The sequence below is a fragment of the Cygnus olor genome, chromosome Z (genome assembly GCF_009769625.2).
Source record: "Cygnus olor isolate bCygOlo1 chromosome Z, bCygOlo1.pri.v2, whole genome shotgun sequence".
Classification (NCBI taxonomy): Eukaryota; Metazoa; Chordata; class Aves; order Anseriformes; family Anatidae; genus Cygnus; species Cygnus olor.
In genome coordinates, this window is record NC_049198.1 from 70,553,975 (window position 1) to 70,580,181 (window position 26,207).

A 26,207-nucleotide genomic window follows, 5' to 3' on the forward strand; every position below is an offset into this window, starting at 1 on the left:
CTTAATCTACTCTGTTGTAAGAAAGTCTCCCTTAGCAGAAGGAAAAAAGCATTCAGCTAGACAGGTGAAGTCTGAAACAGGTGACAGCATGCAAGAAAGGCTCCTGTGGTGAAAACTACTATTACAAACATTCCAGTTGGGATATCGTTTCAGATTTCTTTTATCCTAGTACAGGATAAGGGGAAAAAAAACTACAATGGTCTTAAGTCTGTAACTGAAATTAAAATGGAAGTTTTCAGTACAGCATAACCACAAACCAATATAAGTAACAGTTTATTAATAATGCTATACCAAATGGCACCCTCCTGCCAAGCACATATGTAGCCAGACTGTCAGTATTTTCTAACATTATGCAATACTTCAGATCAAAGGATAGCCAATAACTGTGACCAGAAAGCTTTTCTTTTGGAGAACATTTTTTAGTATCATGTCAGGATGCATGCAATACAAATTTTCAGGCTCAATGAAGCAGATAGCTTTAAGACTGTATCACACTTTAAGTGCAGACTCCCCAGTTTGGGTCTATCCCGTTGAAAGGACATCTTCCTCTCCACAGACTTCTTTTGGTTAAAAGGCTTATGGTGAAGAAGAGAGTTCAAAGAAAAGTCTGTTACTTTTCCTAGCAATACCTGGATTCCCTGATTCTCCAGAGACTGCTGGTTAGGTTACTGATCAAATCCTCAAGAATTTCCTTCATATACTTATCAACCTACAATTAAAAAGAAAAGATCATACATGAAACAAATAAGGAGCATGCATCCATCCCGCTGTCTGAAAACAAGATCCTTTTGGACAATACAACCTGCTTTTAGCCACAGCAGATAAACTAATGCTCACCAGGGCTGACTGTGCAAGCTTATTTTGACTTTGCTTTAGAAGTGCCTGTCTCTGCGCTGCTTCAGGGCTTAGCACTGTGACAGTCCTTTACCAATAGAACTGTTTATATGCAGCACCAAACGCATATTTACAGGAGAAGCAGTTGCCCTTTGTTGAAGGATCAGAGTCAATGACTTCACACAAAGATCAGCCTTGCTAGGAGAAAGGATTTGCAAACCCAGTTCCAGGCCTTTTGGATATAAAATAAGGGTACATCATGAAATTCACTTATTCCTGAGACTTGCCAGGGCAGAATTATTCTCAAACTGACGGAACATCATCTTTGCATGGGCTTCTTCCCATTTCAGAACTGAGGAACCATATTCAGATGCTCTTGCTCTAGAAATGCATCTTCAGCTACAAGTGTTTCTGAAAAGCTTCTCATAAGCAATATCAAAGCCACATCACGGAGAGGAAAAACCGTACTTTAAGTATCAAGTCAGTCAAACTTTAAGATTGGCCACACAAAATCTGCAATATCCTTTCACACGTAAGAGGCAGCACAAAGGCTCTGCACTCTCCACCTCATCCACAGATTTAACCAACTCTTTCTTGAGAACAACATCTCACCTCTTTCTGCACAGCCTTTCACAAGATACAGCTTTTCCATAAGGATCTTTGAGATGCTCCTGGGTTAGCAGAAACCCACCACTCTGTATTTTACAGCTCACTCACCATTGACTTGTCGGTGACCAAGGCATTCCAAATGCTGGTCATTGCCTGTCGAATGCCTAGGTTGGGGTCAAACTGGTAGCGGTAGAGCCGGGGAAGAAGCTGGGGCAAAAATGGAGCCAGCTGCTCTCCAGCCTTGGCAGCTATCACATTGAAACCAAAAGCTGCTCCCTGAAATGGTAACAAAAGAATGTTTGATGAAACAAACTGCTCAGCCACTCAGTTATTGCTCCTGGGCACACCACAGTCAGTGGCAAAGCTAACTGACACAGATTAGACACCAAGTTAAGAGGACTACAGCGGTACCAGTATTAGCCCTTATCAGTGCTACAGTACCACAGTCATCTCAAGCATACAACCACACTCAGGAGACAATACACTACTTCAAAACCTCCTCCTTCATTTCAAGATATCATCTGACACCCTTTGCCAAAGTTCTGGTAGAGAATTAAAACTATAAGGATTTGAGAACGTTTTTCCTAAACGGTTTCTTCCTCAGGGTGGGCCACTGCTTCCTTACAACTTTGATGCATTTAGAAGACCTAGCATAACTTAGGCACTGAAAAAATAAAAATAAAACAATGCTTCCTTAACCATACAATCTGCAATTGACAGGAACGACTAGTTTGCCTGTGTCCTTATTTACTTCAAGCTCATTCTTTCATATTCTTTTCCTTTTCCAGCAGAGCACCACTGCGAATTATAACACAGTGGAACTGATTTCTCACTCATGAGGTACCATGGGGTTTGCCAGGATAGCCCAAAGAGAAGATACTCAGCACAGGCAGTACAGACTACCTCCAGTGACTTTCATCTCTGCTTCCTGACTTGCTGTGTCAAAAGCTTCCACTCAAAACCTCACTTAAGGGATTTCAAAGGATATACTGTTTGGGTCACAGTCTAGAAAAGACAAACTCCCAGTTAGGACCACTGCTGTGAAGACCAAGATGTAAGGAAAATAGAGGCATCATCTAGCAAGGCCCTGCACAGCTTGGCAAGGATGGAGCATGGACTTCCAGATGTCCCCTTCAATTTAAATGACTGCAATTTCCTCAAATGCCAGAGCTCCACATGCAGTTGCTGAGTAGATTTTCTTTGACTTACCCTGACTGGTAAAATTCCACAAGGATGATGAACCTAACTATGCTCCTATGCCTCCTGGAGTCCCAGGAAAGAGAGAGCTAATGTTGGAGCTTGTTTTTTTGCATTGAGGGGCCAGACACTAGTTGCCAGACTCAAAACCTCAGGTAGGGAGCACAAAAGAGCATGAAAGGTGCACTACAGAAGACACAGCCCACTTGGGTCTTCTGCGTAAAAGATGACTGCATGCTCCTAGGGACAAAACAAGTTCTTCCATGTGTAGGTAAAACCAGAGAAACAGCTGTCAAGTTAGGGCTCTGAAAAATTTACTTAGATCTTAAAATTTATTGTGCTATTCTTTTTTTTCCCCCAGGAAGTGGATCTAGTAGTCTTCTGACTTTGCTAAGGGTCCCAGTAGCTTTAAAATACCAAGTTTGGCTTTTGGTAAGCTAAAAAGGACACTATTTTGGCAACAGTGGTTAAACCAGTGCATTTTCAACCTGGTTTCTAGCATCTTGTTGCTGAATAGTTTTTGCTGTGACTTGTAATGTAACAAAGCTCTTTTTCTCTGGCAGGTGAAAATTCATCCAGTTTTGAAAATATTAACTCACTGCCTGAACATATCAAGACCTGGCCTCTAAATCCTCTCAAAAATAAAAGGATCACAGCTGATTCAGAGTGGAATGCAAGATGATATAAACCACGTGATACCAGTGTTTTGTTTTAAGAAGTAATCCTAAATTTGCTTCTCTAACTGCTGAATTTGCATTGAACCTGACACCAAAGCACCAACACGTGGCCTCCACATGTGGTTATAGATGGATCATATAACTGAGTTAGAGAAATGCAGTTACTGTTTCCAGAGCTCACAGAGGGAATGAAAGCAGTATGAAAGCAGTAAATTACCTTCCGAGAATTCCACATGGCGTGATGGTTGGCCAGATTCATGAATTTGTATACCAGGTCTGGCTGATTGAGATCACTAGCCAGTGAACAAAGTTCCTTGTAAGTAGAAAGACCTTGACTTTGGAAAGCAGAAGGGAAATCAGTTATTTTTAGGGGAATTACTATTTTTAGCTACAGAAATACCACAATAGTCAAATCACAGCCTAAAGCAGAGAGAGAAAAGTGAATACCCTATCAGTATTACATGAAAATAGTTACAGTAACTTAAAGAACAAGAAGGAATGAAAAACACAGGAAGCAGATTTATAGGCAAGTGAATACCATTTCAGCATTGACTGTGTGTCTTTCATTAAACTTACCCATCCGGGGTTTTGCTCAGGCCACCCTGAAACACCACGGTTTCTCCTGTCATCTCATGTTTGGCTCTGGTGGAAAAGAGGTCCAGTATTAACCTTAGCAGGTTCTATCGGACTGCACGCTACAAAACAAGTGAATTTGTTTTGCTCTATTTAGTCAGTACCTTCCCACTTCCAGTCCCACAAGAAAAAGAAAACCAAAAACATCAACAAAAACACAGTGTAAAGATGCACAAAGGTAAACACACTACAAGTAATCTGATTAAGCTGTGTCATGTGCAATGTTAATGAGAAGCTTCAGAACGTTAGGATTTCGCTGTGTAGTCAGAAGCTAAGAGTCAAAACACTGAATGATGGCTTTTTATTTCAGACCAGACACAACCCACACCCTGAAGAGCACATGACTACTTCAGAATGAAAAAAAATCCATTTTCCATTCATCTTCCTGCTCACCACCACCGGATCCCCCAAACTCCAAGGCTGTACTTTTGTCATTCACAGTGGCCACACTCACACCAGGTTAGACAGGATTAGGCTGTTGAAGAGCACTTCCAGCACTGATTCAACATGATTATCAGCCAGGAGTCCCGTAGGATTGTCAGTTTTTGCACTAAAGCACAGAAGTGACATTAACAATCCTCCTCAACAAAAAGTGTGTTTCAGACACAGGCAAGTCTCCACTTCTGCAACATTCATATTGTTCAGACTTGCTGCAGGAGGTCATTGTCCTTTGCAATTACACAATGCAGCAAGTAGGAAATCTAACCAAACGCAAACTGATTTGAACTGCCTGAATCAGGACTGAATCATTATTTGGAAGCTTTTTTAAATTCAGAATGGAACAAAACTGGAACAACTTCACTCAAAATAAACTCTAAGCTGAACTAAGAAATGTCCCGGTTTGACTCCCCTGCAGTATGAGGATAACGGCTTCCCCTTGGCCACAAAACATCTCTCCACCCAAAAGAAAGGCATATTTTTGTTCCCATCAGACACATAGCTCAGGGTACTCTCTCACTTTGTTCTAAGCGCACTGTACCTTTTCCCAGTCATAAGGGTATCAACAAGTGTGGTGACTAGCTCTTGCTGATCCTGTTCACTTCCTAGTTCATATATCAGCCCAAGACCTTTTGAAGCAACATCTTGACTAAGCTCTGCAAGAGATTTTACAAAGTGAAATTGAAGATAAGCATGTGATTAGTAATAAACAAATTTCAATAACCAGATCCAACCAAAATCATGATTAAGGAACAGAAGCTCTGTGCTGTAGTTCACAGCTCTCCATTTCACAGCAAAGCTAGTCTGGCACGACAGAAGTTTTGGATTCTGAAGCAGCAGTTAGTTCCAAAGGCAAACCCCCCAGTAAACTGACATCTTGTTAGTATTGTCACTAGTGGTTTTGAGATAGCTGAGAGCATTCTAAGAGCTGCCAATATTCTTACATGCTGCTGGCCCCTGCACTGAAGTTCAGCAAAGGTAATAGTAACACTTTCTTCTTTAACTTCAGTGAGCTCTGGTTAGGCCACTGGCTGCCATCCTTCCCACTAGGTGCCGTGGGTGGCCATACAAGCCAAAATATTTTTAGTTTAAGGAGGTCTCAGAGTTGCTGTCCATGTAGAACTCTGTGATACTTATTTTTCTGCTCAGAGCATGGCAGACTGAACAGTTTCTGTTATTACAGTCTGCAGGAGAAAATGCAGATTTGTGCTTCATTAGCAAAACACAGAAGAAAGCTCTTTATATTTCTGCATGTAACACCTAGGAAAGATAATCACTTGTACCACTTCAGAAATGGATGTTTCTAGAGTCATCGTTTAATTCTGGCTGACAAAGAAGGTGTAGGTGATTTTCTGCTTGTTAAAGATTCCCTCCATCTGTTAAGACCCCACTACAAGATAAAACTGTCATGATAGTACTTACCATCACTATCTGACAGAATTGAAACAAATGCACTTTGGATATCCTTGAGATGAGACTGAAAGATGAGAAAGAAGGACATTACTTTTATTTCAGGTTTAGTATCCTTTCTCTGGTCTCAAGACAGCCCCTAACAGATAAACAGAAGTTACCGTATCAATAGAGTTGTCTATCTGAGCTATAACTATGACAGAAACTGCTGTCTTTTCAGACTGGTCAGCAACAGCCTGATTGACATTCACAGAACATAACAGTAATTTGACCAGAGCTTTTTTACAGTTACCATGTCATTAGTAAACCACATACTTTATTTTCCTTGTCTAATACATAGCAGTAGCATATCATAACTCTGACTTGCAGCCAGACAGGACTGTCCTCTGTGCAAGGGACAGCCTTCCTTCATCTCCAAACCAGAGGATTTTGCCACCTCCCACAAGTTTCACTGTTAGATGAGTATAATACATGGCAAGGTTTTAAAAGTAGCAGCTTAAATTAGCAAAGCATCTTGTCTCCCAAAGCTCTTTATCAATTGCCTGCAGAGAACAAAGTGGTTACCTGGTATCATCACAGCCTATAGCACCTCTGTGTGAAGAGAGGATGTTTTTGTTGGGAATGGTTTATTAAGTCTTTCCTTCCATAGGATCTTTCACATTTTGGGACTGTCATAACAGACAAACCCGCTAAATACAAGATTTTCATCAAAGTACACCACAAATATTAAGTACATTAAGCATATAACTTCTGCTAGGTAACAAAGTTGTGGTGAACTCTGTGAAACAAACAAGTCCAGGAATTCAATCTAGTTTTCCAATTTCTTCCCCTCTTATACCTCCTTTTAATATTTTCCAAAAAGAAATCCTAAAAACTCTACTGACACCCACCTATTCTTCCTAATGGAAGATGTACAGACACTTTATCTTATAAAAGATATTTGCATCATGCTCACTCTGACCTGAGCGCAAGTCAGATGTTTGGAAAGGTCCAAACAGCCTTGTTCAGCTGCCAGCTAGTATGCTCCCCTACTAACAAAAGACAAGCCATGACTTAAAAAGACCTCAGTAATGACTGCAGCAGCACTGGGAAGAAAGAGGCAATGGAAGTGAAGGGGAAGGAAAGGACAGAAAGGATGTGAGCAGAAAAATACGGACAAGGAGCAAGTGCTAAGAAAAGGGCATAGTCCTTACCTTAATTGCTTTGTGTGCGCTCAGCTTCTTCACCATTGATAGAAGCCAGATGCAAGCTGCTTGCCTAACATGTGGGTTGGGGCTGATAATGTGCTTGTTCAAAATAAGGTCTAGGACCCAGGGAACCACATCATTCACCTTCAAATCTATTTGAGAAAAAGAAAGATGGAGGGGAAGGAGGGAGACTTCAGAATCGGCCACATTTGTTTTCAATTTCCACGTAACATGCAGCAGCAATGGAAAACCTGTCAGCATACGAGTACTTAGGTGACACAGTTATCTCTGCTTACTCAAGAAAAACCTTCAGTATAGTCTCTGGGAAAGTATTTCTCCTAAAAGAAACACTGAATAGACTTTTCCTAACCCTTCATGAAAGTGTTTCAAGAGCCTGTGGCTAAGAAGAGGTACCCCTCATACTGCATGAGATTCAGTGCACTACTTTCGTATGCGTGAGTGCGTGCACACGTTATGACTCCAAAATCCTGGAGCAAAGACAGGGTTTGGTTTCCACATGCTCACACGCTCAGATTTGTGTACAATTGAGATCTAAGACCACTCTCCCGACATTAATACCCTGTTTGCAGGTCTGAGGCTGATATTTACAGCTGTTTCAGAGCTAGCGTTTTGTCACGCTCGTATTTCAACTGACACAGAATCTCAGTCCTTAAACTGCTCCATCTACTTTATCTGTCACTTAATCCAAGTGTTGGTCCAAGTCGTTGGAAAATAACTTGCAATTTAATCTTATAATCCTATTTTCCAATGCAGACTTCAAAATGCTATTTTTAAAGATTTGTGTATGTTAAACCTGAAGGTAACTCAACATGAAAAACCAAAATGAAAAAAATAAATGCAGTGTCAAGTGACAATTAGATTTCATCAAGACACCCTTTAAAAAGCATGTGAAATAAAGTCTCCCACCCTTTGAGTAGATGGGCAGAAATGACTTGTTTATAACTCAGCACTGCACAACACAGAACAGTGCATTATGCAAAGTGCAGGGGAAAATGTCTCTTACTTCTTACCATTATAAATGAAACACCACAGAGATAAAGCCAGTGTTAGGCCAGAACTGTGATATTTCATGTTTCTCAACCCAGTCCCCTGTGTTAGGAAAGCCTACCTGGAGGGGGTATGTATTCCTCCTCTGTTACTGTCCATGCATCACGTGCAGCCACTGAGCTGGTTCCTACAGCAGCACTGGTAATAGCTTCACCAACAGTGAACTGCAGTTCTATTTGTTTAGCCTGAAAAACACAACAGAGCCTTGCTGACTACCAATTAAACAAACACCAAAAAATTTGTGGCATTTTTTCTACAAAACCACAGCCTTTTCCCCCAACTTCAATTCTCAGCACCAATTTACAATAAGACCACACTTTTGTTGAACTTCTAAGACCAGTTGGTGACTCAGACACCTTGAAACTGATGTAAACTGTGCCAATGTAGAAGTCTCCTAAACAGATGGTAAGAGCTAAAATTATCACACCTGGATTTCCACACTTATTTTTACAACATGCCTCCTACAAAGCACTCGACGGTCTGCACAAGCTTAAATCAGTGAACAGAAAATTGGAGATATAGGTTTGAAATAACACTATGTTAGAACGAGATCATCAGACATTAACAAAAATTACTGTGATTCTAAGAGAGGAACGAATTTGTCTTTCACATGAAAAAAAAAGCCATTATTTTGCTTTGCTTTTCTGTCCTCTTTCCACTATTTTCCTAAGCTCTCAGGAACAGAATGTGCAGAACTCTGCCAATTTTTTGTCACTATTTATGATGAATCTTTTGTTCTAAGAACTTTTTTCCAAACCTGCTGTGTACCTTCCAGATTGCTTGCCTTACTCTCTGGAAGTCCAAAATGCTCAGGCATTTGGACAAATAGGTCCTTAGCTTCCTGCAGTCTAAGATTTTTTTTTTTCCCCGAAGTACACATTTTATAAAGGAAGTTGTAATGTCTCCAAGCAGTTCCAGGAGATAAACACAGCACTCAAAACCATAATTTGGTAGATGTGTACACAGTGTTCTTACTATTCTTGCTTGTTCGATCACATCAGACTGGAGGACTCAGCAAAGCCAGCCTGTTTCATACTCAATAGGTGCTTCTACAGCTCCTATGTGAGCATGAACAAGGAAGAAAGATAAAAACAAGCTATAAAGAAGAGCACACTCCTATTTAATTTTGCTGTCTGGCACATTGCAGAATGTATAGCAGCTCTGCAGTACTGTGAAAAAATGCACTGCACTAAAAATGCATGTGGATTAGACTGACAAAAGATCTTACTATAAAGAAAGCTTCTAAATCAAGGGAATAACAACATCTGACGTACTTCTGATGAAAAGGAATGTGAAAGGAACTTTTAGGATGTTTTTGAAGGCCAAAATACAGACCTAAGGCTTCATTGCTACAAGCACTTAACATTTTATGCATATTAGTAGTCCTCCTGAATAGGAGCACTTACTCATCTCAGAGACTGGGGCAGAAACCTCAACTGCAAGTTTTTAAACTGTGGCATAGAACATTTTATAATTTTACAATCTCCAAACCTCCTCTGCTCTCTATTTCAAACCAGCTTCAAAATAGTAAGAGACAGTATTATGAGAAGACAGCTGCCGTTGTAAACCTTGCTCCAGAGTATACCGAAAGCATTCAAATGGAAAAACTCATTGCAGTATAAAGAATAATACATTGCTAGTTCCTCACCTCCACAGAATCCATTAAACCTTGCAGCAGTAACTTCTGGTGAGGAAAATCTTCATCTCCCACAGGAAAGTAACCTAATGTTTGTATTGCTCGTTCCTTCATCTTAAATACAAACAAAACAAGAATAACAATCACATTATTTTCCTATAAGTCCAGAAGATACTCTTTCATCCCTCTCCTTCTTTCTGAAGTTTCACTTAAGGTACCTCAAGTTAGACTTGCAAGAGACTTACTAGGTCAATTGCTCCTCTCTTCCAAAACACAGCTTTTCCATATGACGCAGACCAAAACAAATCTCGTGTTACCTTTGAGTATTATTCTCCAGAAGATATTCCCATTTTTCTTGAATTAAAATTATCTCCTTTCACAATTTTCATCCCATGAGCTCTTACTTATAGATACGGAAAGCACATTCAGTCAACTGCTAGACAATGCTGGACTTTCTGAAAACCCTTACTCTAAGTTTGACTCACTAAAGCCAACACTTAGTCTAACACGGTTCAGTAAGAACTTCTTTAAAATTCAAGGCTGCGTTTGGCATTAATATAAACCTGAGGATGGAGCATTCCAGAAATGAACACGAATCATAACATTACAAAATCCTACCTTATTTGTTTCCTTGCTGGAAGGGATTCGGGCCAATAAGCTTTCAACAAGTTGCAGCTTTGTAAACCCTGTGCCTTCGCTGGGGATTGGCAAGGGGCCATTCCTGCCAATCTCCCCAAGAGCCGTGCAAGCAGCCACCACAAGGAAGGGAGAGGTGCTGTCCAGGAAAGAACCTACACGAAAAAGTAAACAGGATGACTTTGATCATGTTTTATTATTTAGCAATGGGCAGGCAGGCACTTATATTTTACCCAGGCAAGAAGCAAGGTGTTTATCTCCTCTACAGCTGGTAGGAAGGATTATGCAAGAACTAAATCAAAGTGAGAGGAGAAACTCGGAGGAGCCTAGACAGTGGCACCGCTCCTAATTGTGCTATGTTGGTCAATGAGCTAAGAGTCCACCTATTTCCTGCTGAAAAGGGTTATGTCCATACATCTCATCATATGGTAAATTTACAGGCTGTAAATTCTGGAACACATAATGAACTCAAGGTAACAGTATGAGCTGAATATCTTCGAAAAGTCCTCAGCCTGGGGTGGCTGAAAAACAACTGTTACATGAAGTAAAGTCTTAGGTGAGAAGTTACCTATTGTCTCTGTCGTCGACTTTATGAGCTGTTCTTGTTCCGGCATGACTGCAGTGTTTGGTTGTTCTACGTCATGTAGCTCCATTGCTCTGATTTTCCCTTTGGCCAAGTACCTTCCTACTGTAAATCCCAAAGCCAACAAGGATCCATGTTGGACCTCCGGGCTCTACAGACAACACCAACAGTGCAGAAAATCTCATTTTCAAAGTAAGCAACACTTTGCACATAGCACTGATTTAAAAACGCATATGGACAAGCCAGCTGGGGAGGCACCCTGAAGAATGTGGAGTTCTAACATACAATACAACAACAGAGCGCTTAATACTGCTCATGCTCTCTGATGGAGTCCTTTAGGACGAATTAACAAAACTCAGAAGAGATTTAGGAGGACAGATTTAGAATTTATCACCAGAACTCACATTCCTAAAGCCTTCCCCTTGGTGGTTAGGGAAAAAAAAAAAAAAAGTAATAATTCATGATTTTTAAGTACAGACTTAGCAAGGTGAATTTAGATAATGCTATACTCTATTTAAAAACAGGACACGCAGAGATTATGAACACAAAATGTATTTTTTCGTAATAAGTAATAAAGGGGAATTACTTTAGATTTGCATTGCTGACACTGAGAGTATACTTGGCCTACTAATACTGAAGGCAACGCCCTTACACAGCTTGGTACGCAACAAACTGTGATAACTAATTATTACAACTAAATGTCAAGCACATTAATTTTTCCAGTTCTGATTTGGTGCTGAGACTATCTAATGGCAGTGCTTTCTCCCGCAGGTGAATTCTTATAAAAGGATTTTTTTTTTCAGAAATAAGGCTGTGAGACTTAATTGCTACCTTAACTAAGAAAAAGAAAAAAAAAGGAGAGGTGAGGGCTTAACTCTGCTGCCAGGACAGGATCCTCAAAACCTCGCTTAACTATCCATCTATACTGCAGTCCTTACTGAGCTACTGGAGATCTCTGCCACCCCTACTAGTACTGATTCAACTTCTGTTGAGTATTTTGTGCAGTAAAACAATGATAACTGACTCAAACATGCAAAAATGGATGTTATTCCATGGTTCACATTCCTCTTCATTGTAAGCCAGGTTCTGTAAAAGGTCAGCCACAGCTCCATGGCCTACTGGTAAGCAGGACCACTGAGGCAGAAAGCAGCTAGCTTTGCTACTGCAGAAGCTGCACCTTGTCTACCACTGAGCAACGACTCGGCTTTCAATAGGCACAACTTTCATGGACTCAAAATAAAACCAGATCTGTCAGTTAATATGTAAAACGATCAGCATCTGTGTCTGTTACCTGAAATGTAAAATGGAGTCACAATAAGTCCTTTAGAGAGAGCGAGATAAAGTTTTGGGGAAATGCGACAAAAAATGCTGATACTTTCCCTTACTTTCAGGATTAAAGACACACTGGCAGAGAAATCTGTCTTTTTTCTCCCCCCCCAGGAGTTTTCAGAGTTCCTTCCCTATTCCAGTAGTGGCAAAATCTAGAGGCAAAAATAAGGCAAGGAGGGGGGAGCTCCTTGAGGAGGGAAGAAAACCCACCTCGTGGGTGGGGGACACAGCTACAGCAGGTGGGGGTCTGTTGATCAATCCCCTGTGGGGCTGGAAGCAGCCAGGCCTCACCCAGTCAAGGACACTGAGCAGGGTAGCCCTGCAGCAGTGGGATGCCCTCAGGCGATGTGATGCCATAGGGCACTACGGCTTAGCTAGGGGAGAGACATAAGTAACAAAACAGGCATTTTCTTAGTTCTGTGGGAGCCTTTAATTGCCCACTAATACAGAATCAGGAATGTGGTGGATGTAAGTAGTATAATCTATTACCTTTCAAAAATACAATGAATATCTAGAGGGCTAAAACTGGTGAATACATTGACTGCACTGGCTCTGCTTACAAGAAGTGTCTTCAAGAAACCCTCTTACTAACGTGAACAGCAGCTTCAGGGATTAATTTATTTAAAGATCTGTTCCACTCACCTACATCAAAAATCCCTTCCAACCACCCAACTAGAAGCCAGCTAGTTAATTTTACACTCAGATTAAGGCTAATACATCTTGGAAACTCTGTGAGAGGTTCAGATTTCCCACCAGCTACATGACACTAAAAAGCCCAGCAGGAAGCAGACAAAGGAAGGTAGTTACATGATTGTCTTTTGTCATCTTGATCAGCTGCTCCACAGAGGCCCTAAGCTCATTTCCAGACATTGTAGACAGCACTACAGAATAAAACAGGGCAGCAAGCTCACGCATTTCTTCTTTGTTCGTGTTCATCAGGCTCTGTGGGAGTTGTTAATAAGAAACAGTAACTTCTTAATCAGTCTGTTCATGCAGAGGTCCAAACTTACAGCCACAATCATCATGCAGCGGCATAAATAGTATTTCATTATTTAAACTGAGAGTACTATCGCTTAGTAAGAATCAAAGCATTACATTGAGCAAAGCATTCGTTACACACTTGACTTTTAGCAGGAAGATTACCACTAGCCACAGGAGGGCTACTCACCAGCTCTCAGTTAAATATGTTGACTGAACGCTTTGCTGAATTTTGTTTTCAAAGAAAAGCTTCCACATTTCACATCTAGGTGGAGCTTAGAAACCCTATGGAACTGCAAAGACACCATTTTTTCCCAAGCTACCATAAGCTTCCATTTCCTTTCTATTAATCAAAGGGGAAAAAAACACCTGTAGAGGTTAAACCACCTAAATGCAATGATGACCAAAAAGAAAAAAGAAGTGTTCAGGAAATCACAGCCCTCAATACAAATCTATCCATTTCATAGTGGAGATATTTTATTATTTAAATTGCTAAAAAGTTGAATTTTGGAAGCCTCAGGCCATTTGTTAAGATATAATCTTACCTCTGCCATTAATTTGAGGTACAATGCAACACACTCGCATCCAAAATTCATACACTAAGCTTTAAATTACTTGGGTTATCAGAAATAATACAAAAATGAGCCAAGTGAAAAAACAAGATATGAGACCTGTCAAGCTCTTAAAATACAACTCTAATTTCAACTCTAAACTTGTATCAGATCATGTTGCTGACTTCTAACAAGCCCCTGGAACCATTCCTTCCACTTGGCAAAGTGAAATCACACAAAAGATGATTTATAACTGGAAACTAGGTAGTATCAATTACCATCCCTAAAAGCTTGCTAATGGATATAAGGCCAAAGAAAATGAAGGGTTTCCTGCAAATGAGGAGCAATACTGAAAAAGAGAATTTTTTTTTGTTTGTTTTATTTTTTAAGTCCTCTTCTCTGAAACTCGTACTTGAAAAGAGATGCAGTAAATTGCAGTTATCAGCAGGAGAAATTATTATAATACATTCTAATTTTATTTTATTTTTTTTTTAAGGCTGACCAAGTATTTTTTACTGACAGATTCCCCAAATAGAAGCAAAGGCCATCTGTAAGAGTTTAGCAAAGCCTGGTTAAATTGAACCGTTAAAAGAAAAGTTCCAAAGGAGCTTTCCAAGAAAAAGAATCCAAACAGAGGCGAATTCCCTTTGGTTTATTCCCCAGCAGGCTCCTGTTTATCAGCTTTTTGTATGGGGCTAATAAAAAAGAACAACAAAAAAATTCCATAAGAACCGCTCTAATACAATAAGGAACCTAATTCATCTAATTTTCTGAGAGGACTGTCAAATCTTCCAACTGGAATATACCTATTTATAAACTATTTCTACAAAAATTTCCAGATTTTTTTTTCAGTTTTCTTTTGCTGTTTTAACAGATCTTCCAATCAAGACAAAAATTGACTGACTATTCCAAGAGGATTAATGACGTAGATTACCTGGAACATGTAGGTCGATGAACAAAATCACTAACATCAAAGAAGCAAAAAAATACTTCTTTCTACGCTGCTCCATGTAACACCCCATCAGGTGTTGACTGTACGTAGAAACACCAGACTTTAAAGTAAGTGCATACTTTACATCATAGGAAAATGCCAGATTTTGCTCATGCTAAGCCTCCTCTACCCCCAACCCCAAAACATAAAGGAGAGAGAGAAAAGAAAAAAAAAGTAAGAAAAAGGTTTTCAACATACCTTTATCCAATCCATTTTGTCTACAAACCTGGTGGCTAGCTTTTCTGGATACACTGAAACAACTTCCAGAAGACAATACATGACTGGCAAACCTAAACAGTTATTAAAAAAAAAAGGTTATTAAAAATAGCAGTATTTAAAACCATCAAACAATCAGTAATAAAAAGAAATAAGAAATACCAGCCATTTCAAAGTATCCATATGCAATTCACCAGGGATACCAAATAATACATAAAAGTAGGTTATTCTATTTCTTTGAGATATTAGGTAAGCTCATAGCAGCAAACATTTGAGTAACAATTTTTTCTAAAGGTATTCAAGCACTTCAAGACTACACTTACAGGTATGTGGTTATGAGAATGACAAAGAACATTCACTGTTGAGGAAACTACTGTAGACAATGGCTTCACAATTTTAACAAACTATGTCAACTGATGCTGCAATTTTACTGTCCCACTTCCTCTAACGTACGCAGCAGCACAGAAGAGAACAAGTTTACACTGAAGACTATGCAGTCTGTGTTGCAACTGTGTGATTGCTGAAGGCAAGTTCAAAGTACTGGGTGTGGCAACTCATTTCTAATAAATGACTTCGTAAAGATGCTGCTCCACACAGTTTCTTACCTCCAACACCAGCTAACAGCTGCTGAAGAAGACCAATATATATCTGTACAGGGTTGGTTTCTACGCTTTTGGAAGAAGAGGAGGAAGAAAAAGATATGTGGTTGCCAGACATGAGGTTTCTTATGTAACGTCCAATGGCTGGGGCATGATCTTGCATATCTGCCAAGCTCTGTGAGGTTGGTACCACGCCTGCACTGTGAGCAAGACACATCCGCAGGTAAAGAACAATCTAAGAAAAGAGAAAAACATAGGATTCTTGTGAATACAAGAGCACTTGGGAAACCATGGAGGGGATAAAGAAAAAGAGCAAGGAATATGCTGTATTTAACATAATCAAAACAAGACAGTTCTTTAATCAACTCAAGAGAGAAAAGTCAGCAGCAGCAAAGCGCAAGAAAATTTAGGATCAGTTCCTTCAGTATGCTTGTGTAAGCAGACAATCCTACAGTGCCTGAATCACATTCAAAAGATTAAATCATAAACAGAGTTTTGGTTTATCATAAGCTGATGCAATCTGCTTGCAGGCTGTTCAGCCTGTACTCTATACCAATCTGGCATGCATTCAATGCAACTCAATGCATTACTAACACAGATCTTGCATCACATCTGAATTTCTGTCTCCAGCTCAATGAAGCCAGGGCATCTGCCATGAAAAGAACAGCCTCAAGGAGCATAATGGGACTTACGTAGAAGATTGCCAGTTCCTTCCTTTAAGGAGGTATTACATTAGGTCTGCTTCAGAAAGCAGTGGAACAGCCCTACTAGAATCACCCCTCCCAAACCTTTGTGCAAATTCCCTTTAGACCTCTTTTTAAGGACAGAGGAATAACATGAGGAGAGTTAATCCCAGTATCCGTTTACACAAGGAATTCTGGAATGTGCTGGCTCTTACCATAACCATTAGCTTCTTACATTGCCCTCTAAATAATGGTATACATATCGAAGAAAGTGAATACAGATGATTACCTCTCCAAACGTGGCAGGATTGAAAGGCAAGGCTGCAGTCCCCGTCATATATTTAGCTGGAGTTTTCATTCGGTGAGAGGCCTAAACAACAGAGTATATTAAGAGTAGGACGTTCAGATCCATGGGCAGCAGAGATGTTGGAAAGGTCAGTGAAATTTTGCTGTGTTTATCCTCCACTTAGCAACTGAAAATGTACAGCAGAATAAAAAAGGCATAGTGCATTTGATAAGGAGTCCTAAAGTATACTTTGGGTCCATCAGCTTTTCCTTCCTATCAGAAATGAGAAAGTGGAAATTCTGAATTCATGAGAGAGAGCTGCAGGGGAGGCTGGTGGAGAGACAAAATTCTTCCCCCCCACCCCCCGGGAAAAATAGAAAGTGCTTTAGAATTCAAAAACAAAATACCTCTAACTTCCAAACTCAGAGGCTCCCAAACTGCCAGTCAGCCAGGAGCTTTGAAGACTGTAGCTCTAACTGGGGAGGCTTCAGAGAAACTAGGCTTCCCCAGTACTGGGAGGTGAGCACCCTGTGCTGCACCAACCAGGACCAGGGGGTCTCTAAAACCCTGCTACCTGCTTAGTAGGATGCTGGTGCAGCAAGCAAGCAACTCATTTCCATGAAAATGTTAGCTTTGACAAGGAAGAATACTCCAGCAGAAAAACATCCAAACAGAAGGTTTCCAGCAATATCTACTACCAATGCTCCAGAAAGGCATGTCAGTATTTTCTAGTCAGTATGCACTTCGGTGCAAGGGTTGGATTCAGTAAGGAAGCTTTGCACGAGTTAGTCATATTGAAGTCTACAGATCCTCATCTCTTAACGTGCTCAGATCTTTTGTTGCACTGGAACCTCAGTGACATCCAGAACCATCGTGAAAGCATGGCTTAGTGAACCAGAAGATGACTTCCTTGAGGAGTGGGTTCCTTTCCACACTCAGCAGATCATGCCCTACTCTTTAAAATAAACTTTCTTGTGAAGGAAGAGAAGGATGGTAACTCATGCAGGAAAGCCATTTTGTGCCTTGGCCTGTCGTGCCAAGCTATGCATACTCATTGAGTGACATTACAAAACTCGAAGAAATTTAAAAAAATTACCTACGTAGGGACAGGCATTTATTAGTAGTAAAACTCAACCTTGGTTTCTTAATTTTTTGCCTATATGAACAACCAGTAGTTTGGATAAAAGCAAGTTTTTCCTAAAGCTCCACATACTTCAAACACCAGCAAAGTATAGCATTTCACAAGAAATATCTGTAGGAGTTTTGCTGTCACTGATCTCTTGCAAAACCAGAGAAACTCTGACATTATACTTCTTAGATTTGTAAAAAAAACAATTAGACAAATTAGAGGAAAAAGGAAGCATTGTCAGTGACACTTCACATCATCTTTATAGCTTGCAAGTCTTACATAGCTTCTATACACAGAAGTGTGTAATGCAGACTAGATTTTTAACAGCTCTCCAGGAAATCTCTCAGCGTAAACAGGATAAACTCATTGGTATTGGTTTTGTTACATCATTCCACTAGACTCATGAAAGATCATAAAAGGTTACTTACATGGCCATTACTTTTACTGATTGCAAAGAAGATGAATAACCAAGCCTTTAAGTGAACAAACCAGACTTCTTCACTTGTTCCAGTATCTTCCTTTCTCATCCCAGAACCCTTTTTCTATTTTATGCACAGCATTATTTTTCTCTGGCCTTACCAGAGAGTAACCTTCTTATCCCTGCCAAGAACATTTGTCAAACATAGTGGATTGTCAGCCCTGAACACTGGCTTCCGTGTGTCACACATCTTCTGCACAAGCAGCATCACTGCAAAATAATCCCTTTTTTAAAGGATAAGCTCTACTGATCCATGTCACTTAACACTTGGATCTCTTGCGATTACTGCCAGCAGAAATTTAACTATGAGTGCTAACCTTGGCAATGCGGTTCTTGTGATATTATGTGTGGTCTTCCCTCTGATCTTAGCTAACTCTGTTCCTTGAAGGAGGTGAAAGAAATGGAGACTGGGACTGACCCTTACTACATACATAAGCATCAGTCTTGTTATTTACTGGGACAGAAGCACTGTACCTTGTCTTGAATATAATGGACCATTTCAGGAAAGGAAGGCATCTGCTTCCCAGAACTCTCCTTTTCATTTTTACCAGGAAATGTTCTCAGCACCCGCTGTGCTTCTCCATGTACCTCCTCCCGCCTTTCAGAAGAAAAGACAAGAAAGACATTATTTGCACAGAACAAATAGTCTCTAATGAGCAACGAGATCTTAGGAAACTGGGTAAGAGCGAACAGTTTTAAAATGAGAAGTGGCTTTCTGTAAGGAAGAAAAAAAGTCAAACATTTATTGGGACTTCCAATGATTTGTTTATTATACAGAGGCAGGAAGAAAAGGGTAGTGATGAGTGGTCCCCACAAAGCAGTGTGGACCAGCCCATTTCTGCTCATTTTACACCCTACTAGTGTTGACTACCACTTTCTGGTTCCCACATCCTTGTTTTCCAATTCACCTCATCACTTCCTATCTACAAGCTTCAGCTAACACCTACCAGGCTTATCGCTCCCTACCTACCTGAAGATCAACTCCTAAAATAGTGCTGACACTGCTATGACAAAGCAGTCTGTCTGTTTAACCTTTCTTAGTTATACAACAGCTATGCACATCAAAAACTGAGCAATTAAATAAGTTGGAAAAAAAACAACACATAAGTGGCAAGAACAGGTAACTGTGAATGAAATGATTACTCAAATTTAATGAGTCACCTGCTCCTCAGCAGCAAACGGCAACTTTCACACAGGCACTGTCCTGACTCTTTGCAATCCAAGCTAAAAATAGACTGCAACAATTTGCCAGGAAAAAAGAATTTCTAGCCACTGTAAAGGTGGCCAGATTTACTGCAATGCATTTTACTTTGCAATTATCATTAGCACAGAATTGCAGAATGGTTTGGGTTGGAAAGGACCTTAAAGCCCATCTAATTCCAAGCCCCTGCCATGGGCAGGGACACCTCCCACTAGACCACGTTGCTTAATACCCCAGTTCACTGCAAACAAGAAAAAGAATCCAAGCCAAAAGTGGTGTAAGACATGGTAACAGCTGTCCACAGGTTGACCAACATTGCTAATATGGAAAGGCCAACTTCCAAATTACCATACTTGATTTTCATTTATTTTTTAAGTATATACATCATCCATCTATATGCACGAATATGTATTTAATCCAAATATATACTGGATCTTGTAAATACATATTTGGGTTATATATATATTTGGATGAAAATAATTTAAAGGGGAAAAAAAAAAGACTTACGGGTCTCCTGCAGCTAACAGCAGTAAGTATCTGGAAGGGATATGATCTGGAGGAAATACTGTGCTAGCAAATTTCACAGCCACTTGACGTACTTGAACTTCAGGCTTAAAGAGAACAGACACAAACATACAGCTGAGTTTTAAATGAACATTCTAGTAACCTTCACTCATCAGTCATCTGTTTTGTCCTTCTGTACCAACATAACTCAAAGAGTTTGTACATTTTGAGACACTGTTCTTGCTAACTCCTCAAACAGCAGGGAATGGTGAAAAGAAAAGGTAGCTTCTCATATAAACCCAACTGGACAATTAAATGCTAAATTAAATACATGCACGATCTGGGGAATTACAAATAGGGGTTATCACTGATTTTTACACATCTGAACTGCCCCACCAAAGCAGTTTTGAAATTAAGAATGACACATACAATCTACCCACGGAAAACAAAACTCTGCTTAGGAGCAGCACAACCAGAAATACTAACTCAGGGAGGTCATTCTCTCTGGTGGCTTCTATTAGTCTTAAAATGGTACTGCTTGGAGTCCTAGATCACTGTAACACACAGGCAAGAGTCATCACCATGAAAATAGTCTCTTACACAGCTATTAGTGCAACCACCAGAAATACACATACCTCTGCAGTAACCCTAAGTACCCATGCAAACATGTAGTATACAAAAGCCTCTCATTCTGAAAACCCAGGCCGAGACCTCTGGGGAATCCTGAACAAAAATAAGATACTCAGTGAATTCTAGTTTCCTCTGGATTAGTGTCTCACGGCTGAACTCCTGGGCAGACTCTCAGGTGCCTTATCATTGTAGAAATCATAAAAACACTGGTATCTCTACTTTGCAGTTAGTGATCCTTTCCACCAAATTCCTGCTTTCATAAAGCATTTCAGAAGATGCTGCACCTGAAGTACATACTTCTCAAGTTTCCTTAGGATGAGACTATGGGAGATACCCAGCACAACTGTAGAAAATTTGTTTCTTTGTGAAATAAAACACAAACAAAAAACTGCGTTGTTATCCTTCCTCCAGTCACTGCACCATATTAAAAAAATTTCATCTGAGTATACGTCCCCTTCTCCCAGGTAGAGTCTAACATTCAGCAAGAAAAGAGAGATGTGTTCCAAAAGAATACAATAAGAAGTGCCAAGAAACAGAAGACTGAATAGCTCTTCTTTTAAGGTACCTAATTTTGACTTCAATGAAAATACCTTTATTAGATAAGAAGCTACAAGAGCTTCCATCAGAGTACGCTGGGCTCCTTCCAAGTTACTGTATGCTCCAACCATCATAGACAAAGCCTCCTGAATGGCAAGCCTTGTATCAGCATCTTCCTGCTGTACAAAAGTAAGAGTTTTCTGTCACTTTAAAGTGTACAGTGACAAGTACTAAGCAAAACCAGCGCAAAATATTAATGATTTCCCAAAAGCCCATCAGCACCCACCTTACATAAAGCTTCAAAAAACTGCTGTACGAGTGCTATATCCTTGGTAAAGAGCTGAGGCATTCGGCTGAAACAAGATATTTTTGTTCATGAACATTTGGGTTTTTTAAATTGAGATGTTTCACTTTTCCTTGGTTTTCCCCTCACCTCACATTTTAACTGTCAAACAAAAGAGCCAACACAGAAAGTCTGCTCTATCTTACCTGTTTCCACCACATAACAAAACGCCCCTCAACACAGTTTGGAGATTAAGATATTCTTGGGACAAGAAATTAGATCACCAGCAAACCACCGAACATACCACTTGTCTAGCTACATGCCCTCTAACCTTTGCTGAATATTGCTTAAATTTATGTTGCTGGCAATCCACAAAGTGGAACCATTTTTTAAACTCTATGCATAATTCAAGACCTGTCATTAATCACTGCTAGAAAAGCTATTAGCCAAATGAATAGTTCATTTTACATCCCTGGAGATGTTACAACAATACTTATCTCTGCACTGTACACCCCATTGCAAAACTTGCAGGAGATTCAAGGTTTGCTGCTGATAAATTAACAGATTACTTTGGAAAAAACTATTCAATGACCCGTTACTTAAATGGCGTTTCTGTTACCTGGAGAGTTTTCCAACCGCTGAATAAGCCATTGACAGCAATTTTGAATCCTTAAATGATAAAACAAATATAATTGAGCAAAAACAGGACTATATAGAAACATACTTATCTTTTATAATTAAACATTTATTTTATATCTTGTCTCCAAAGTGCTCAAATAGGCTTTCATGGACAAAGAATCCTGGAACATAACTGTACCCAAGAATAAAAGCATCAGACAGGAACAGAGGGTGCATGCTTTTCCAAAAGAATCAGAAAATTACAAGCAGTGACAAAATGTAAATCTCCCTTCTGGTCTCAATTAATTATATGTTATTTCAAGGGGAGAAGCTAAGAAGATTTGGCAAATGTGAAAAACAGTAGCTAAGTGAGACAGAGACCTTTCACTGACCCTGAGTACCACCTTTATAAAAAGGAAGCTGTTTGTGCAATGAATCTGGCAGATGACCAATGACACATATTTGAATATGGACTCACTCCCTCCTGAACACTTCTTTTTTATGCCTTTCACAATACCAGAGGAGGCTCACACCTCCAAACTCCAGCTCAGGCCAAAAGTCACATCCAGTGGTTCAAATATACCAGCAAAAGGATCAAAGCTGCACAAGAGAAGGTCTGCAAAATCAGCTCTGCATAAGGAATGTGAGGGAGTATCTTCGGGAATCTACCTTCTGAAATTGCACTGGAAGGATCGAATACTCTCTGGGCCAGACTGGCATTTGCAGTTCTGTTTGTAACACCCTTTCCATAGCAATACTGTCACTGGATAACAGAAAGGAACGTATTACCTGCAGTTCAATATTATATGTGTCTAGAACAATGGGGTGCATGCATGGAGCTGAGGCCTCTGTGTGCTCCAAGTAACGAGGAATAGCAGGTGGATGCTACTCTTGCTTCACTCTTTAGGTTACCAACACTATTATTTCCTGAGACTTTGCAACTAGTGACCGAGCACCTAACCAGACCTGTTATACAAATAAAATATATTTCCTGTAACAGCCTTTTAAAATATTGTCTTCTTCTCTTCCAAAAAAACTTCTTAGAAAATATCCTTGGACGGTCACCTCAGCAAACTACAGGTAAAGAGATTTATCAGTTTCCATCATAAAAACATTTGTCTTTTGCTTGTTTTATGTGCAAAATTATGGTTCTTTACGCAAAGAACCTTACAGCTTACCTCTTTGTATTCATTGATCAGCTTTGTAAGTCCATTTAGTAGCATTGGGCCTAACGGCTTTATTTTACTTTCTGGGCAACTGGAATTAGAAACACCAACAAAGAGCATTTAATGTTTCCATCCCTTAAAAATATACTCTGTCAGTATCACTACTCTTTTCAGCTTTGCTAAGCTGAGAAATTACAGCTTAACATGTGCAAGTACAAGCACAACCCCCCTCCCCAGTTATTTTCAAGATTAAGGGAGGAAAAACTACCTTCTAGTAGTTATAGTAGTATTTTTTGTCCTTAGTTCACTTATATGTTGAGTAAATAGGTTGACTTGTATCTATATGGCTAAAACACTGTGCTCACCCTTGATTACTTACATGATACAAATATGATGCACAAACTGCAAGGACAGACTTCTCAGTTTTGCATTTGTGTTTGCACCAAAGAGCCCATCATAAACCACCTGGCAAAACAGAATAAGGAGCAGATCAGAGAGTGTCTGGCCTCACATTCAGAGGTTCTCTAACTCCCCTTCTATTTCAAGCACCATCATGACCAAACTCATTAGGAAGTGCAGTTTAGGAATGTATGTGTTACCTGAATGTTAGCCGGGAATGTTTCTGCAGCTTGCCTGGATCGCAGAAGATGAGGAACAATTTTTAATTTAACACGGGTGCTGACTGACTCTCGTTTCATTTCTGGTTTCAGAACAGATCCCTGTCAGAAAGAGAGTTAAAACAATGTAGTGCATCTTTGCATAGCAGTACTTCTAACTTTACTAAATTACTTTCTGCAAATCAGAATGCACTGGGACAGAGAGAAAAAAATACTCAATAGCAAAAGTGTTCACTGAAAACAGAGATCAAAGGAAGTGATAGATTTAAGAAATATATATGCCTAGATCAACAAACAAATAAGGCAACTCAAACTACAGTTTCAAAAATTATGCATGCATGCAACTCAGAAAGTAATCTTACCTCCTTGGTTTTCAATGGTATATCCCCAAGATACACTTTATATATTTTGTTGATGATAGCAGGATTGTTCCAGTCAATTAAGCTAAAGAAAAACACACACTGATCACCAACCCGTTATGATTCTGACCTTCGGTTACTTTTTGAAACATACATATTTTACAGCATTTTGCATCTTATTCATACTCTTACCTAAGTATTATTAGATCTGATTTGACTTCTAATCACTACTCCCACAACCACATAATACGTTATCAAGAGGAATGTGATTACAGATCTCACCTACACAATGCAACAATTTTACTCCAAATAACTCATGAGAAACCTACACGCTCATTGCTCTCCCACCAAAACAAGACAAACCATGGTAGACTACTGACTGAAAACAGAATGGCTGTTCTTTAACAAACGTCTCCATAATCTTCAACTGCAATGCTTTGGTATTTCACTGGAGAATAGAATATTTATATTTCTAGGACTATTTCATCCTGCTCTCTCTGACAAACCTGTCTATGCACATGATAGCCATTGCCATAGAATCACAGAATGGTTTGGGTTGGAAAGGACCTCAAAGACCACCCAGTTCCAACCCCCCCACCATGGGCAGGGACACCTCCCAGTGGACCAGATTGTCCAGAGCCCCATCCAGCCTGACCTTGAACACCTCCAGGGATGGGGCAACCACAGCTTCTCTGGGCAACCTGTGCCAGGGCCTCACCACCCTCTGAGTGAAGAACTTCTTCCATATATCTAATCTAAATCTACGCTCTTTTAGTTTAAAGCCATTGACCTTTTTACTATCACTAAGTTCCCTCCCCATCTTTCCTGTAGGCACCACGTAAGTACTGAAAGCCTGCAATGACATCTCCCTGGTGCCTCCTCTTCTCCAGGCTATGCAACCCCAGCTTTCTCAGACTTTCTTAGTAAGAGAGGTGCTCCAGTCCTCCGATCATCCTTGTGGCTCTCCCTCTGGACCCACTCTAACAGGTCCACATCTTTCTTGTGCTGGGGGACCCACAGCTGGATGCAGTGCTCCACGTGGGGTATCATGAGGGCAGAACAGAGAGGGAGAATCACCCGCCTTGAACTGCTGGCCATGCTTCTTTTCCTGCAGCCCAGGACACGATTGGCTTTCTGGGCTGCAGGCATGCATTGCTAGCTCATGTTCAGTTTTTCATCCACCATGAATCTACCAGTGGAAGTCTGTTTAGGGAGAAAACTGATTAAGACTAAATCCATTGTACATGCAGAACATAGCAGCTAGCAAATCAGAACACAGTCCTTTCAAACCTAATGGTGTCTGAATCTCTGGGTTGAGACTTTTCACTGAATGTCTCAAATTATCTGATGCTAGCTATTGGAGAGACTGTTTGGAACACAGACATACAAAAAACACACTGAATACAAAAATGTAAGCGTGCATGCTTCAAAGAACTGGGGGATACAGAACCATCTCATTCTTTCAGTAAAGAAATTGATTTCCACAAAAGTGACCTGTTAAGTACAATATATTTCTCATAAAAGACATTCAACGTTTTGTATTAACATGCATTTTGTCCAAACATGTATTTTGCTCTCCAAGCACAGAACACCAAAACAAAGGGAAAGATGAGACCAGCAGTAAAGGACAGACTGCCTTCCTTCACCAGACTGTGCTCACTTGGTAGAATCACCCCTTCCACCACAATTGAGACACATGAAGAGACTTGAATGGAGAAGGTTTCACATTACATATCTGACCCCAAGTTAAGTAGCCCTGTACTTCTAGTAATACAGAAGCCACCCACATATTCCACTGACAGGCCTATCTCCTAATCTTCAAATGTGAGCCAACAAACTTCACATGGTCAATGACTCAGCAAACAGTACTAACAGCAACTACTCTGGCCTCATAAGGAGTTAAAGAGAGAATATTATCATTAGATCATGAAAGCTGGGCTGCAGACAAGCAAAAAGCTCTTGTAATGCAGACACCAGCAGCTGCCAAGCTTTCTAGACTATGGTCCGCCTCACAATTACACTGCCTTTACTTCATAGCTAAATTAAACAAAAGTATATATTTCCAATTCTGTGATTCTATAATTCTGAGTTGCCTGCTGTGAATCATGTAGCAAGGCTTTACAGATCCACACCAGACCATTTGG

General features: G+C 40.1%; 1 protein-coding gene across 5 annotated transcripts in view; it reads right to left on the reverse strand.

Annotated features, from left to right (window-relative positions):
* The window catches only part of ECPAS (Ecm29 proteasome adaptor and scaffold), a 68,897-nt gene that overhangs the window by 17,962 nt on the left and 24,728 nt on the right, over positions 1-26,207 (reverse strand). For 4 of the 5 annotated variants that reach the window (XM_040541992.1, XM_040541990.1, XM_040541988.1 and 1 more), the window contains exons 8-31: positions 24,067-24,148; positions 23,687-23,806; positions 23,467-23,552; positions 23,100-23,178; positions 21,923-21,972; positions 21,307-21,373; positions 21,074-21,199; positions 19,857-19,960; positions 18,623-18,746; positions 16,545-16,625; positions 15,579-15,807; positions 14,956-15,047; positions 13,045-13,179; positions 10,894-11,059; positions 10,308-10,480; positions 9,702-9,803; positions 8,115-8,238; positions 6,992-7,137; positions 5,811-5,865; positions 4,930-5,044; positions 3,894-3,959; positions 3,535-3,652; positions 1,552-1,719; positions 630-709 (exon numbers count right to left, since the gene is read on the reverse strand). In XM_040541992.1, the coding sequence (XP_040397926.1) occupies positions 630-709; positions 1,552-1,719; positions 3,535-3,652; positions 3,894-3,959; positions 4,930-5,044; positions 5,811-5,865; positions 6,992-7,137; positions 8,115-8,238; positions 9,702-9,803; positions 10,308-10,480; positions 10,894-11,059; positions 13,045-13,179; positions 14,956-15,047; positions 15,579-15,807; positions 16,545-16,625; positions 18,623-18,746; positions 19,857-19,960; positions 21,074-21,199; positions 21,307-21,373; positions 21,923-21,972; positions 23,100-23,178; positions 23,467-23,552; positions 23,687-23,806; positions 24,067-24,148 (2,688 nt within the window). The remainder of the gene's footprint in view (positions 1-629; positions 710-1,551; positions 1,720-3,534; positions 3,653-3,893; positions 3,960-4,929; positions 5,045-5,810; positions 5,866-6,991; positions 7,138-8,114; positions 8,239-9,701; positions 9,804-10,307; positions 10,481-10,893; positions 11,060-13,044; positions 13,180-14,955; positions 15,048-15,578; positions 15,808-16,544; positions 16,626-18,622; positions 18,747-19,856; positions 19,961-21,073; positions 21,200-21,306; positions 21,374-21,922; positions 21,973-23,099; positions 23,179-23,466; positions 23,553-23,686; positions 23,807-24,066; positions 24,149-26,207) is intronic. The other variant, XM_040541989.1, reaches the window with a different exon arrangement.